This window comes from Mustela erminea, chromosome 6 (genome assembly GCF_009829155.1).
Source record: "Mustela erminea isolate mMusErm1 chromosome 6, mMusErm1.Pri, whole genome shotgun sequence".
Taxonomy (NCBI): domain Eukaryota; kingdom Metazoa; phylum Chordata; class Mammalia; order Carnivora; family Mustelidae; genus Mustela; species Mustela erminea.
Genome location: NC_045619.1, coordinates 57,306,912 through 57,320,707, shown reverse-complemented (window position 1 = coordinate 57,320,707; position 13,796 = coordinate 57,306,912). Strand labels below are relative to the sequence as shown.

At 34.9% G+C, this 13,796-nt stretch overlaps 1 protein-coding gene across 5 annotated transcripts in view; it reads right to left on the bottom strand.

Annotated features, from left to right (window-relative positions):
• Nucleotides 1–13,796, bottom strand: part of ATF7IP (activating transcription factor 7 interacting protein) — a 118,876-nt gene that overhangs the window by 49,617 nt on the left and 55,463 nt on the right. For 4 of the 5 annotated variants that reach the window (XM_032347397.1, XM_032347399.1, XM_032347395.1 and 1 more), the window contains exons 2-4: nt 11,757–13,297; nt 3,121–3,204; nt 1,411–1,556 (exon numbers count right to left, since the gene is read on the bottom strand). In XM_032347397.1, the coding sequence (XP_032203288.1) occupies nt 1,411–1,556; nt 3,121–3,204; nt 11,757–13,290 (1,764 nt within the window). In that variant the 5' untranslated portion in view covers nt 13,291–13,297. The remainder of the gene's footprint in view (nt 1–1,410; nt 1,557–3,120; nt 3,205–11,756; nt 13,298–13,796) is intronic. The other variant, XM_032347396.1, reaches the window with a different exon arrangement.

Here is a 13,796-nt window from a genome sequence, read left to right as displayed (position 1 = left end):
TAAAAGCCTCTACTTCTACATGTGTCTACTATGACAAAATTATACTGAAAACAGAAAATTTCCAGAGGGTCAAATTTTGTAAGTAATTTTATACTGAGGTTTTAATATTTATTTCTCATACCTTCTGTGATTCAAAGGAAATCAGTTAAAAGACCAGTTTTTAAAATTTCTAATCTGTTGCAGATGATATTTTTGTGAGACTAAGCGTATCACTGCACTATGAAATTTCTATAAAATATTTCTAAATGCCTTCTTAACAATTTACATTATTTATCTTATTATAACAAATAGAATACACAGTACATGTCCACAATCCATACTTGAGTAATAACACTGTTCCAGAGGAATATATTCTTAGTACACATATAAGTTTCAAAATTCACATACCTATCTTCGTATTTATAATAGCTCTGTAAGAAAAACTAAACATTATTACCACCATATGACAAATTTAAAAAGCTGGGAAAGAAAAATGGCACTTTTTTAATCACCTCACTAATTAACTGCTTTTTTCTAATATGAGTATTTATACTGTATCTTAGTGGAAAAAGGATATTGGTCTAAAATGTAGATTATTTATAATTTCATTATTACATCTGTAAGACTTTTAAAAAAATAATTTCACTGGACTTTCATATTCCTCTTAAAAAGGCATCTGTCGTACACATCTGTTAACACATTTAGAAAAGTATATTAAATACTACATATTTTCAATATTTCTAACTCTAGTTTCATAGATACAGGCAGATGTTTCTAAAGTTTGTATTTTAAATACTTCCTTTCCCTAGTCAATCTAAGGCCCTGTCCCTACTATTTTTAATAGTAAGCCTAAAGAACCTAACAGTGAGTTACAATGTAGGAACTTACAATAAAACCACCTTATAATGAAGATTAAAAAGTTAATGTATTTTTTAGAAGTTAAAATATAAAACTCTTAACATTTCCAAAGAATAAAATTCAGTATGAAAGAAAAAATAAAATCCAAAACCTCTTTTAAAAAGAATCAGTTTTAAAAGTTAAATTACTGGGGCGCCTGGGTGGCTCAGTGGGTTAAAGCCTCTGCCTTTGGCTCAGGTCATGATCCCAGGGTCCTGGGATCGAGCGCCGCATCAGGCTCTCTGCATCAGGCTCTCTGCTCGACAGGGAGCCTGAGTCCTCCTCTCTCTCTGCCTGTTTCTCTGCCTGCTCACAAGCGGTCTGTCAAATGACAGTCACAAACAGTCTCTCCGTCTGTCAAATGAATAAATAAGATCTTTAAAAAAAATAAATAAATAAAAATAAAAAAATAAAAAATTATTAAGAATGAGCTCAACGACTTTAAGTTCTATGAAAAACCTAAATATGTCAGTAAATACAGAATAATGTCATGTTTTTTATTTAATATCGTTTTTAACTTATAATCTGTAACACCTTTTGTAGCTTCTGGTTAATATCTCCTTTGGCTGTAATCTTCACTTGAAATTCTGCTTCATATTCGTCTTCCATGTATCGACGACGTTTGGACTGTACATTGTCCATGTCCTCTGATTTAGAACGTTTTCTTCTGGAAAATTCACCTGAGGACAAAAAAGCATGATGACTTTTATTACAGACCCTAATGCCTCTTTTCCATTCTCAGCTAAATATTATTCCTAGTTATCACAGTATCATTCTCACTCAGCAATTTTATGAATTGTTTTAGAGACTAGAAAAACAGATAGGTAGCTTTTAAACTCTGAACTTATTTTCAGTATGCTAAACAAGAACACCCTGAGGGTAAGCAATGTATAATGTAAATATAAAAAATTCTTCTTTTGAAATCATATTAAAATAGAGAATCACCTAAAATATGAATATGAGATGAGAAGAAATCATCTTCTATTCATTCTCTTTGCTAAATTTTATAGTGCACATGAATCCCCTTATAAAATATAATATTCATTCTCATGTCACAGATATCTATCAGCTGTACATAGCTTTAATAGCTTTAATTATTTCCTCCTCTTCAATACATTTTTTTTCTCAGCATTTAGAAAAAATCTTCATCATTAGCCTTAGGAAAATAACATAAGACTAGTTACTCTTCTTTTTTAAAGATTTATTTATTTGAGAGAGAGAAAAAAACTCGCACATTTGCAGCGGGGAAGGTTGGAGGGAGAGAAAGAGAATCTCATGCTAACTCCCCACTGAGTGCACAGCCCCCACACAGGGCTCAATTCCACGACCCTCAGATTATGACCCTCAAATTATGACTGGAACCAAAATCACAAGTCGGACACTTAACTGATTGAGCCACCTAGGCACCCAAGGCTAGTTATTCTTAACATGTCCTAATGAATTTCAAATAAATAAAAACAGTAAAATTTGTGTCATTATAAAAGTAAATTTGGTAAAGATATTCAAGGATCTTCACTTAGAAAATTTATATTTCAAACACTGGTAATACATTCATGAGATCAAATTTTATCTGGTTTCTTTTTCAATATATAAATTGTAAGAATACTAAAATCTCCACTTATTAAAGGGAAATGTTCTTATGTGACCATAAGTATCCCTCTTTGCTTTCCTCTACACCCATTTATCTACGTGCCTACTTTTAAAATCCAGTTCTACTTCATGATTTCCCTTAAAATCATGACTTATCTAGTCATACATGAAAACCAGAATGACAAAGAGAGATACAAAACCTAGGTTTCCTGACTTCGAGTCCAATGATTATCTTATAAACCTAACTGCACCCTGTCCCATGAAGTCCCCTTTCCCATGAAGCCCAGGAACCTTGAGGAGACAGACACATATTTTCATTAACTTGTATCACCTCCAACAAAATTCTTACAGCTCCATGCTCTAAACATAAATCTAAAACAATTTATCTCAAGACATTCAAATAATACCTTATTAAATATTAAGCATAAATTTTTCTCATAAAACAAAAAGTATAAACAAAATACTGAGGTATATGAAAATAACACTTTCAAAAATCCTTAGGTTAGCTGTCAATAAAATGATTTAACTTTGTTTTACTTAAACTGCAAAATTTTTAAATTATCTCAGGAAAGGAAATATATTCCATAGCCTTAAAAGAAGAAACAATGAATAGCTATTTTTCTAAACTAGTTCGGGTTTTTTGTACATGCTTACTTTTCTCAGAAGGTCTTTCATCTTCATTTATTACTTGCTCTTCTTCCTCAGGTTTGCTATCCTTCCCATTAGTTTCTACTTCTGCTGTAACAAAAACAGAAAAGGAAATCTTACTTCCATCAGTATTTATTGAAGGTCACTGTAATTTCCAATTCTGGTATTAACAATCCAGTTAATAAGCTTTTATAAAATCTGTCTCAAAATGTGAAATCTTAGGACTAAAAAGGGAACATAGCATGGATTGGTAGAAATGAATGACTAGGTCCACTTCCAAATGCTCCTACAAATTCATAAAAAGCTCTTAAACATGGAAAAAAAATAGTATAAATTTTAAAACAAAGAACCTTACTTAGTAATTTGCTGTCAACAGTAGATTAATAAAACCTACTCTAAAGCATTTAGATTCCATTACATTCAATTATTAAAACTAAAATACTGGGGCGCCTGGGTGGCTCAGTCAGTGAAGCATCTGCCTTCAACTCAGGTAATGATCCCGGGGTCCTGGGATCCAGTCTGTAATCTGGCTCCTTGCTCAGTGGGGAGCTGGCTTCTCCCACTACCTGCAACTCCCCCTGCTTGTGCGTACTCTCCCGCCCTCTGACAAATAAATAAATAAAATTTTTTTTAAAAAATTAAAGATAAATAAATAGACAATAAAAGTTAACTTAATAGTTAACTGATGCCAGTGCCAACAACTGAGTTAAGTGTATGACACACAGTACTTTATATCCTTAGCATAATCCTACACAATAAACACTATTTCTACCATCACTTAGATGGGAAAGTCCAATGTTCAAAAAGGCTTCAGTAATTTTCACAAGGCATATAAAATATAACAAAGAGTGCTAACAAAAATATCCTGCTAAAAATGTAATTACATTGTTACAATAAATAAAACCCCACAGGTACCAGAAAGGGTGTTTAGTCAAGCTATTATCTCAACTAACTTAATCATGAACTGGGGGAGAAGAACAAACCATTAATATGTCTGGGTTTCTATTTTCCCCCTTACATCACTGAAACTGGCTCCCCAGGTTTTCAATAAAGCATCTGGTTTCATTATATCCTACAACCAAAATTAAATACATAATCACAAGGAATGTAACATTATAAAAAATTTTGATATGGCATTTCTTCTCCAAACAACAGGGTTTAATCCCAACAGCCCTTGATGGTAGAAGTCAAGGCTAAAATAACTGTAAAGACCTTTAAGTGAAAACAGGCAGACTATGAGGATCAATGATGAACCTATTAAGGCTCTTAAAAATATTTTTTTCACACTAAGGTAAAACAATAAAGCTGTTAAACATGACAACAGTCAAAACAAAACAGCACATAGAGATTACTAAAACTTTTTTTTTTTTAAGTTAGCTCCACACCAATGTAGGGCCTGAACTCATAAGAACAGTTCACATGCTCTACAGACTGAGCCACCCAGGCATTTCTACAAAACTATTTTTAAACTTTAAAAGAAAGGCTATTCAAAATAAATAAATGAGTATTAGAAAATTAACTTTCCATTTACTATGCTCATTAGAAATATTTTAAGATCCTATCCCTCAACTCCAGTTTCAATGAAATGACAATGTTTTGCTCCCTTGTACATCACAAACTCATTACAAAGCATTTTTTTCTACATATAGGTTTCCAAATCCTCCTGATTTTAATACTGAAGGTGGTGACTCCTGAGTTTCCTAGTCCCCAGAGTCTCCAGAAACAAAGAATAACTGGGTTGCTTGAGATGAAGGTTTATAGAGTCTTTATTTGGCAAATTATGATACCACCCAAAGAACAAAATTAGCTATGGCTCCACTTAGGGTAACTACAAGCCAGATCAGCCATAATACAGGAGAGCAACTGGCCTAACAATTTGGTTTGAGCTGTCTCTTTTTTAATCGTATGTTAGCTCCCTCTCCTCTTACAGATATGTCAAACATAGCTTGAGCTTTCTCCATCTCCCCAAAACCTCTTCCTACCCAATTCCCATTTTCCAGATATACCTGGAAGATATGGCTAGATTCTAAACACTTTAAAACACTGGAATTTTGAAACAGACACAGTGGATTAAACTTTATACTTCAGTTTTACTTAATGAAAAGAACTTGGGATAAGAAAAATGGTACTAACAGATTTTACAGAAAGGAACAAGGTCCTATATTTAATTTTTTGTTTATAAAGCCTGTAGAGAATCTGAGAGTGGACCTGCTTAAACCCAGAATAGTAATCAAAGGCCCATGCACACTGACGTTTTTATAAATAATTTCAAGTAGTTCATGGGATGCCTGAAACTCATCCAAATACTTAGGTTAAGACCGTCTTTTTTGGAATCTGTCCTCATTCACAGTTTCTGCTTTAATTCCTCTAGTCTTGAGTACAGCCTTATGGCAAGTTAGCCCATCTTCATATGGAGTTCTATATGTGGCATTCCTTCCTTTCAACCAGACTAGACAATAAGTAAGCTCACTAAGAACTGATACCATATCTTGTAACTTTGGTAATCCTAAAAACTTTGGGAAAAGAGATGAGACAAAGGAGATGTTTATCATCTATCTGGTGACTATTATCTTAATAAGATTTCATAAGATAAAAGTAGAAAAAGTGGGGGTGCCTGGGTGGCTCAGTGGGTTAAGCGGCTGCCTTCGGCTCGGGTCATGATCCTGGGGTCCTGGGATAGAGTCCCACATCGGGCTCTCTGCTCAGCAGGGAGCCTGCTTCCTCCTCTCTCTCTCTGCCTGACTCTCTGCCTACTTGTAATCTCTCTGTGTCAAATAAATAAATAAAATCTTAAAACAAAAAAAAAAGTAGAAAAAGTGTATTGGAGAGGACAATACGGAGTTAGTTTCCCATTTTCATTAGTCCAATGAAATATGGACAAAAATAAGTGTCACCTTAGAGATTGGCAAACATTTTTTGTAAAGCCCCAAAACTAAATTTTTCCAGTCTTGTGGGCCATATGGTCTTTGATACAACTATTCTGCCCTTGTAGTGGAAATCAGTGACAAACAATATGTAATAGTAAATAAACAGATGTGGCTCTATTCCAATAAAACTTTATTGACAAAAACAGAGCCTATAGGCTATAGTTTACTAATCCTGTGTTTGAAATTACTGACTCTATGAGAATATTTAAAACAAAACAAAAAATTCCTACAGATTAACTGAAGATAATTTCATCCATTAGCAAAATAAGTGAAGTAGATAAACAGGCAATTTATAGATGAGGAAATACAAGTGGCCAATAAACATAAAAATTCTCAACCTCACAAAGCATATCAGAAAAATGTGACATTACTTAATAAGACATTTCCAGAAAATTTTTTTAAAGCTTTATTTAATATCTTCCAAATAATACCTTCTACAGTGAATTTTTGTGCTCCCTTTTAAAGCAAAACTTGAGGGGGGAGAGTTATATTTTATCATTTCCAATTCTCCTCCCATTCTCTCTTCTCCATTAGGTTTTCAATTCCACCACCCCATGTCATGGTCACAAATGATCTTCAGGTTATTAAATATTTGTCTCCCATCTTACTTGAACAAACAGCAGCATCTGATACATAAACAAAATTGGGCTGATTACTCCCTCCTTGCAACATCCTCTTTACTTGACATCTAAGATAACAGAATCTCCTGATTTTCTTTCTACCAGAAAAGCTGCTCTTTCATTTCTTTTTAGTTAATATACTTAATTGTTTTTATTCTTATTATTGAAGTACAGTTGACATATTAAGAGCTGCTCTTTCTTGATCTTTGCCGGTTTCTTCTTCATCTCCCAACCTCTAAACACTGGAATGTCAAGAGCTCAGTTCTTACACCTCCTCTCATCTCCATTTATACTCACTGATTATCACTGAGGTGATCCCATATTATCACTCAACTTCAACTAAGGTTGAAGTATATACTATCTGCTCCTAAATTTGTCTAGACAGTCCAAACCTCTGTCCTGAAATACACCTATCTAACTTAGGCAGTAACAGTCACTTGGAACTGATGTCCCTCCTATACTTCCCTTTCCAAAACCTCCTTCTTTGATCTTCTTCAACTCTGAAAAGAAAAATCTGCAATTTCCACCAATGTATAGGAATAAGAGGTTCCACAAAGAAAAACCAAATACAGCAGGAAATAACTGAACATAAATGGATGGAGATAATAAAGAACTTTAGCTGAACAAAATAAACAGTGACAATAAAATATCACTAAATTTTAATCAACTAAACCACAGTAATTCTATCACTACTAACCTAAAGCAAAAACAGACAAAACCCATGAAATTCTACTCCTATGCAATTATTCTCATAAGCACTTACACTCATCATATTTATCTTAGAGAGTAAAAAGGGAAAAACAAATCAACCACAGATACATTTTTCATTTGAAATAAAATCTGGAAGGAAATTATATCAAAATTTGTGTAAAATCTGGTTTTATGTAAAACATATTTTTCTCCTCTAAAATATTAAGAAATAGCAATGTTTATAAAACAAAAAAAGCAGGTGGAGAAGAGCTCTCCCTCCTATTTCTCCATCAAGAAACAGAATGAGAAGGGCCAATAAGGATTTTAAAAAAGGAGAATGCCAGAGCCAAAAAGCTAGACGGTCTCAAGAGGGAAGGACTATTAAAAAAAAGCAGCCAAGTGTGAGAGATAAAGACAAAGTTTGGGATTTAAACCCCTGGTTTTAACAATATGAGCATAAATGTCACTTCACTGAAAACAAAAAGGAGGGGGGACTGCCAAGATGAAAATCAAAATCCAATTAAGTTAAAGAACAAATAGGAGGAGAAAAAACAGTGCTAGCCTATTAAAAGAACTTGAAGAACGACTGTGAAAGAGGAAGGAGATGGAACGGAAGCTAGAGAAAGAGTACATGGCATGGAAAGTGAATGAAAGATAAACTAATACATGGACCTCTTTTACTGCTGTTTAAACTTTTCCAGACAGAAATCTTTGTTTTTCAAGCCTACTTAATAAACAGATTATCATTTTAATCATCTAATGAGTATAAGTCATCATCTAGGATGATGCAATACTATGACAGTATCTTCAGGCCCACTCAGTATATCTACAATACTTACTTAGGCCTTTCTTTTACAATTTGTAAAATTAAAATGGCTTTTTTATTTGCTTTCTGATTTCTTTCATTATTTTTTGTTGCTGCTCACAACTATCATAACTGTTGTACTCAAAACAAATTTGCTAAAGAAGTGTCTGAAATGACAGAGGTTTATGTTTTCCTATTAGTACAGCACATAAATGTTAGTAGCTAGAGGGAAGAAGTGGTCCTCAGCACTTCAGTTTATAATTCTGAGTTCTGAAAACATTAAAAATTAGTCAAAAATATCGGGGTCCTGGGATCGAGCCCCGTGTCGGACTCCCTGCCTACTAGCAGGAAGTCTGCTTCTCCCTCTTCCTCTGCCTCTCCACCCCTCTTCCAGCTCACTCTCAAATAAATAATCTAAAAAAAATTAGGCAAGAATAAAAAATGATGAAAGTTAATATCTCAGAAGGTACACAATAACAAAAATGACATACACTATAGTCCTCCTTTATCTGCAGGGGCTATGTTCCAAGATTTCCAGTGCATGCCTGAAAGCATAGAAAGTAATGAACCCTGTATGTTTTCTCCTATACCTATATACCTGTGATAAAGTTAAATTTATAAATTAGGCACAGGAGATGGACAACAAAAACTAATAATAAAATGATTATAACAATATACTATAATAAAAGTTATATAAATATGGTCTCTCAAAATACCTTAATGTATACTCACAGTTCTTATGATGATGTAAAATGTTAAAATGCATATGTGGTGAGATGAAGTGAGATGAATGACATATACGTGTTGTGATGCAGCATTAGACTATTCTGACCTAGAAAGTTAACACTACTGAGAATAACTTAGAAGGAAAATAATCTGCTTCCAGACCATGGCTGACTGTGGGTAACTAAAACCACAAAAACTGAAACCATCTAAAGTGAAACCACTGACAAAAGGGGACTACTGTAACAGATTTCTCTCCCATGTAAAGAGAACAGAGTACAGTTTTAAGACCAATGAAGAAACTGTACTTAAATGTATTACATACAAAATTTCCTTGGGGGTTGGGGAAGGGAAGGCAGGAAATAAAAGTTTAGTTATAAGCTAAGGTATTAAATTTATCACTACACTTACTCTGATAATAGCGTACAATTAGATAAAATAAAAGCAAATAACTGGGGCTCCTCAGTGGCTCAGCTGGTTAAGCATCTGCCTTCACCTCTGGTCAGGATCCCAGAGTCCCAGGATAGAGTCCCCACATAAGCCCCAGTGTGGGGCTCCCTGTTCTGTGGGGAGTCTGCTTTTCCCTCTCCCTCTGCTCCTCCCCCCACTTGAGCTCGTTATCTGTCTCACTCCTCTCTCAAATAAATAAATAAATAAATAATCATTTAAATAAATAAAAGTAAATAACCAAAACTAAAAGCAATTCTGAATTTTCAAAGTATGCAACATGGGTGGCTTAACAGTCATCTCATGGCATTTAATAGCATTAAGTGATAAGAATGGTCCCTATTATCAAAACCATGACATAAAGGTAAAATGTATAAAATCATTAAATAATAATCTGAAATCTCCTATGACTACCAAAAGGTTTTTTAAGGACTTACCCCAATACCATTTTCTCTATAAATACTTATTGAATGAATGAGTTAAGGTCACCTTAAATATGGTTACCTATTATCTTCCCAAAATTTAACTTCACTATGCCATTCTCCTCCTGCTTGAAATCATTCAGTGGCTCCCAAGTACTATTAGAATGGTTTAGCATTGTAACCAAGATCCTCCCTGATATACTTCTATTATATTATTAATTCATTCTCTTCACAAATATTTACTGGACAAGCATTATTTTGATCTGATGATGGTGGCTCAGAACAAGGGTGATGATAGTGGATGAAAAGACAGACTGGATTCTAAATCTAATCTGAAGGCAGACCCAACAGGATTTCCTGATAGACTGGTGAGATATGGGATATAAAGAAAAAAATAAGAATGGCTCCAAGATTTTTAGTTTGAGCAAGTAGGATGGAACTACATACAATTAAGAAGGATTATCTTCGGGGCACCTGGGTGGCTCAGTGGGTTAAAGGCTCTAACTTCGGCTCAGGTCATGATCCCAGGGTCCTGGGATCGAGCCCCACATCGGGCTCTCTGCCCAGCAGGGAGCCTGCTTCCTTTCCTCTCTCTCTGCCTGCCTCTCTGCCTACTTGTGATCTCTGTCAAATAAATAAATAAAATCTTAAAAAAAAAAAAAGGAGGCATTATCTTCACTAAAACTCTGTTATAGAGACAGTGAAAAGAAAGTGCTCTTCTAAATACATCTTTTTTTTAAATAAAGTTACCCTTCTCTTTACTCCCAGAATACCAATTTAACATTATTAGGGTATTCACAGCCTTGTATTTAATGTCCTGCAATTGAATTTTTGTCTGCACCCTGAAGGCAAGTATTAAATTCTATCTTTAAATCCCCAGAACCAAAACAGCCTAGCCTGTCTCTCAATATAGCTTTAATAATGAATAAATGCTCTCTAGAAACGAAATAATCTTTTAATGAGAAAAAAATCTTTACCTTCAAAAATTGGTATAATATATTGGGGGAAAAAACACTCCTGTGTTTCCTAGGCCTGTTTCTTATTTCTTTTGAACAAATTAGAAACCAAATGCTATGTTTCATTCTACAAGGTCATTCCTCTTAGAATTCAAAGGTTAAGGGAATGATGATACAAGAACAAAAAGGTATTAATGCCATTCTGAAAAGAGTTGAGAAAGTTTCTAACAGAATCATGTCTGAGTTTGACTGTGAAAGCAAAATAGGATTTTTCTTATTCTTTCCTTTTTCTCCAGGAATAATAAAAGAGATGGAAAGATAGGCTTTTGAACAAACTATGAAGCTTATATACCTTTTATGTAAGGGGTTTGGAATTAATCTAAAGGTAACAGGGATCCAACAAAAGAAAAGAAGACAATCAAAACAGATATAAGTTACAGAGAGATCATTCAGAAAACGCAGGTGAAGAAAATCAAGAAGGCTAAGGAAGCAAATGGATGAAGTCTTTATCAAATAGATTACCAGTCTTCAAGGTTTCTGGATTCTAGCAATGGTGAGGTCATTCTCTAACAAAGAATATTAAAGGAATCATAATTCACTGGGAAAAGTAATTGTAAAATGTGATTTGTTACACTTGAAGCAAATAATTTAAACAGTAGGCAATCACATTATAAGCTATTTGGTTGCTAAGTGATAGCAAGAACAATTGTTAGGACCTTGATCAATTACGTACTGACTTGAAACTATTATCTCATAGTATTACGTTGTTCCATCTTATCTCTTTATTCCTAGACTATAAGCCCCTTAAGGGCAAGGGCCAAATTTTCTAATTATTTTAACTTCCTTTTTATCAAGTCACACAATGTTGCTCACACAATATTGCTAAATTCTGTTAAGAATCTGTGAAGTTTAGAGATCATTCCAGTCACCATCACTCTCAACTTTGTCAGCAACTAAAAAAAATTTAAACTTTTAAGAATGCTTTATTAAAGCTTTATTAAACAGTTTATTAAACCTAATCAAAATGTTTATAATTTAAATAATGTGCTAACCTGGAGAGCATGTTTCATTTTGTGATATAACTTCAGACTCATCTTTTTCACCAGAAAGATCCTCTTCATCAGAGAGGACCAAAAAGGCTTCTTTTGGCAAACTCTCACTGCTTTCTTGTTTAGATGGTGAACCAAAAGAACCTTCCATCTTCTCTTCCAAATCTGGATTTGTCTCATCAATTGGAAGGAGAGAAGTTTTAGGAAAGCAAGTAAGTTCATCTTCAGCTGGTGCAAGCTTTTCTAAAATAGGAATAATTTCATCTGTCTCCATAGAATCTGTATTTTCCAAGGCAATCTCATTTTTGTCGTCTTTTGTAACATTTTCACTAATGGTTTCTGCAAGGTCTGCAGAATTTTCATCTTCATTCTTTTCACTTTGGTCAATTTCCATACTGCTCGATATAGCCTCCTCTCCAAGAGCAGGTTCTATAACAGTATCTTCCTTTAACTTCTTTTCATTTTCAGGAGGTAGATCTGAACAAATAACTGTATCATCTGTTTCTAGGGTTTCTTCATCGGCATCGATATTACTATCAGCTTTGTTTTTCTCATCAAATGAGAAAATCTGGTCTAACTTTTCATCATCCCCATTTTTTTCCAGAAAATCATCACCTTTATTACTACTAGGTTCGGTACTGTCAGTATCAGGAACAGCTTCACAAACTGATAAAGAACTTGGTTCAAAGATGGGATCAAAAGCTGATTCAGAGGCCAGTTCATCAGAATTGGGTTCATCAGAAGCCAGATCACTGGAGGCTGGATCACCAGAGGCTGGATCACCAGAAGATGGATCACCAGAGGCCGGATCATCAGACGCCAGTGCTCCAGAAGACAGGTCGCCAGAAGATGACTCACCAGAGGCTGGATCACTGGAGACTGGTTCACCAGAGACTGATTCATCAGGGACCAATTCACCAGAGACCAATTCACCAGGGAATGGTTCACTGGAGACTGTTTCACCAGAGACTATTTCACCAGAGGTGATATCACCAGAGGTAGAATCGCCAGAGGTGGGATCACCAGAGGTGGGATTGCTAGAGGCAGGATCGCCAGAGGTTAATACTTCAGAGGCCAGACCATCAGGGGCTGAATCTCCAGAGGCTGGATCTCCCATAGCCAGATCAACAGAGGCTGGCTCCTCAGAAGCTGGTTCAGGATTCAGTTTACAGACTAGCTCAGGAGCTATACTATTAGGAGACGAAGATTCATGCTTTAAATCATCATCCTGCTTGTTTTTTATATTAACATTTAAGGTACAAGAGGCTTCTTTCCATTCTGATTTACTTTTTTCAGGTTCAAAACAAAGCTCTTCAATGCCATTCACCTCCTCCTTGTCATTAATATAATCTGTATTTTCCAAAGGTGAGGTTGGGTCCAAATCTCCATTTTCATGGTTGCCATTTACAAGCTTGACATCAGCTTTCAACAGTTCTTCTTTGACCTTGTACACTGCTTCAAGTTGCTGACGATCACTCACTCTCATTGTTTTTCGAGCCTTAAAGACTTTTTTCTGAGGTTCTTCTATACTATCCATTTTGAATCTTTAAAAAGAGAAAGAGAGAGAGAGTTTAATAATTGAATCAGAAGCCACCTAATCACAGATGAACTGCAAACTGATCTTGTAAGCGAGCAACCTTTCATGTAAATTTTGAAATAATGACATATGGAAAGCATAATCTTTGCTATGTGTTAATTTTCATATTAATTGTATTTGTGTAATATAAAATTAATGACAGGTACAAACCAAAGAAGATCACTTATCAGGAACTGATGGGTCCCCCAATGATAGGTCCATGATCAAAGCTAAAGTCAAGCAAAGCTTTATTTCGTGCCAAGCATAGAGAATCAAACCGCCTCTTACAGAGCGGGTGACCCCTCCCAGCCTCACAGACTAACTTTTATAGAACAAAGGCCATGTGGTGGCCAATGAGAATGTAACACACAGAGAAAGCCGCACACTCATGCTAGGTCACACACGGGTGGCCAACTGAACTACAATTCACCCCATTGTAGCTATTTGAACTAGCCTATCATCTTGGT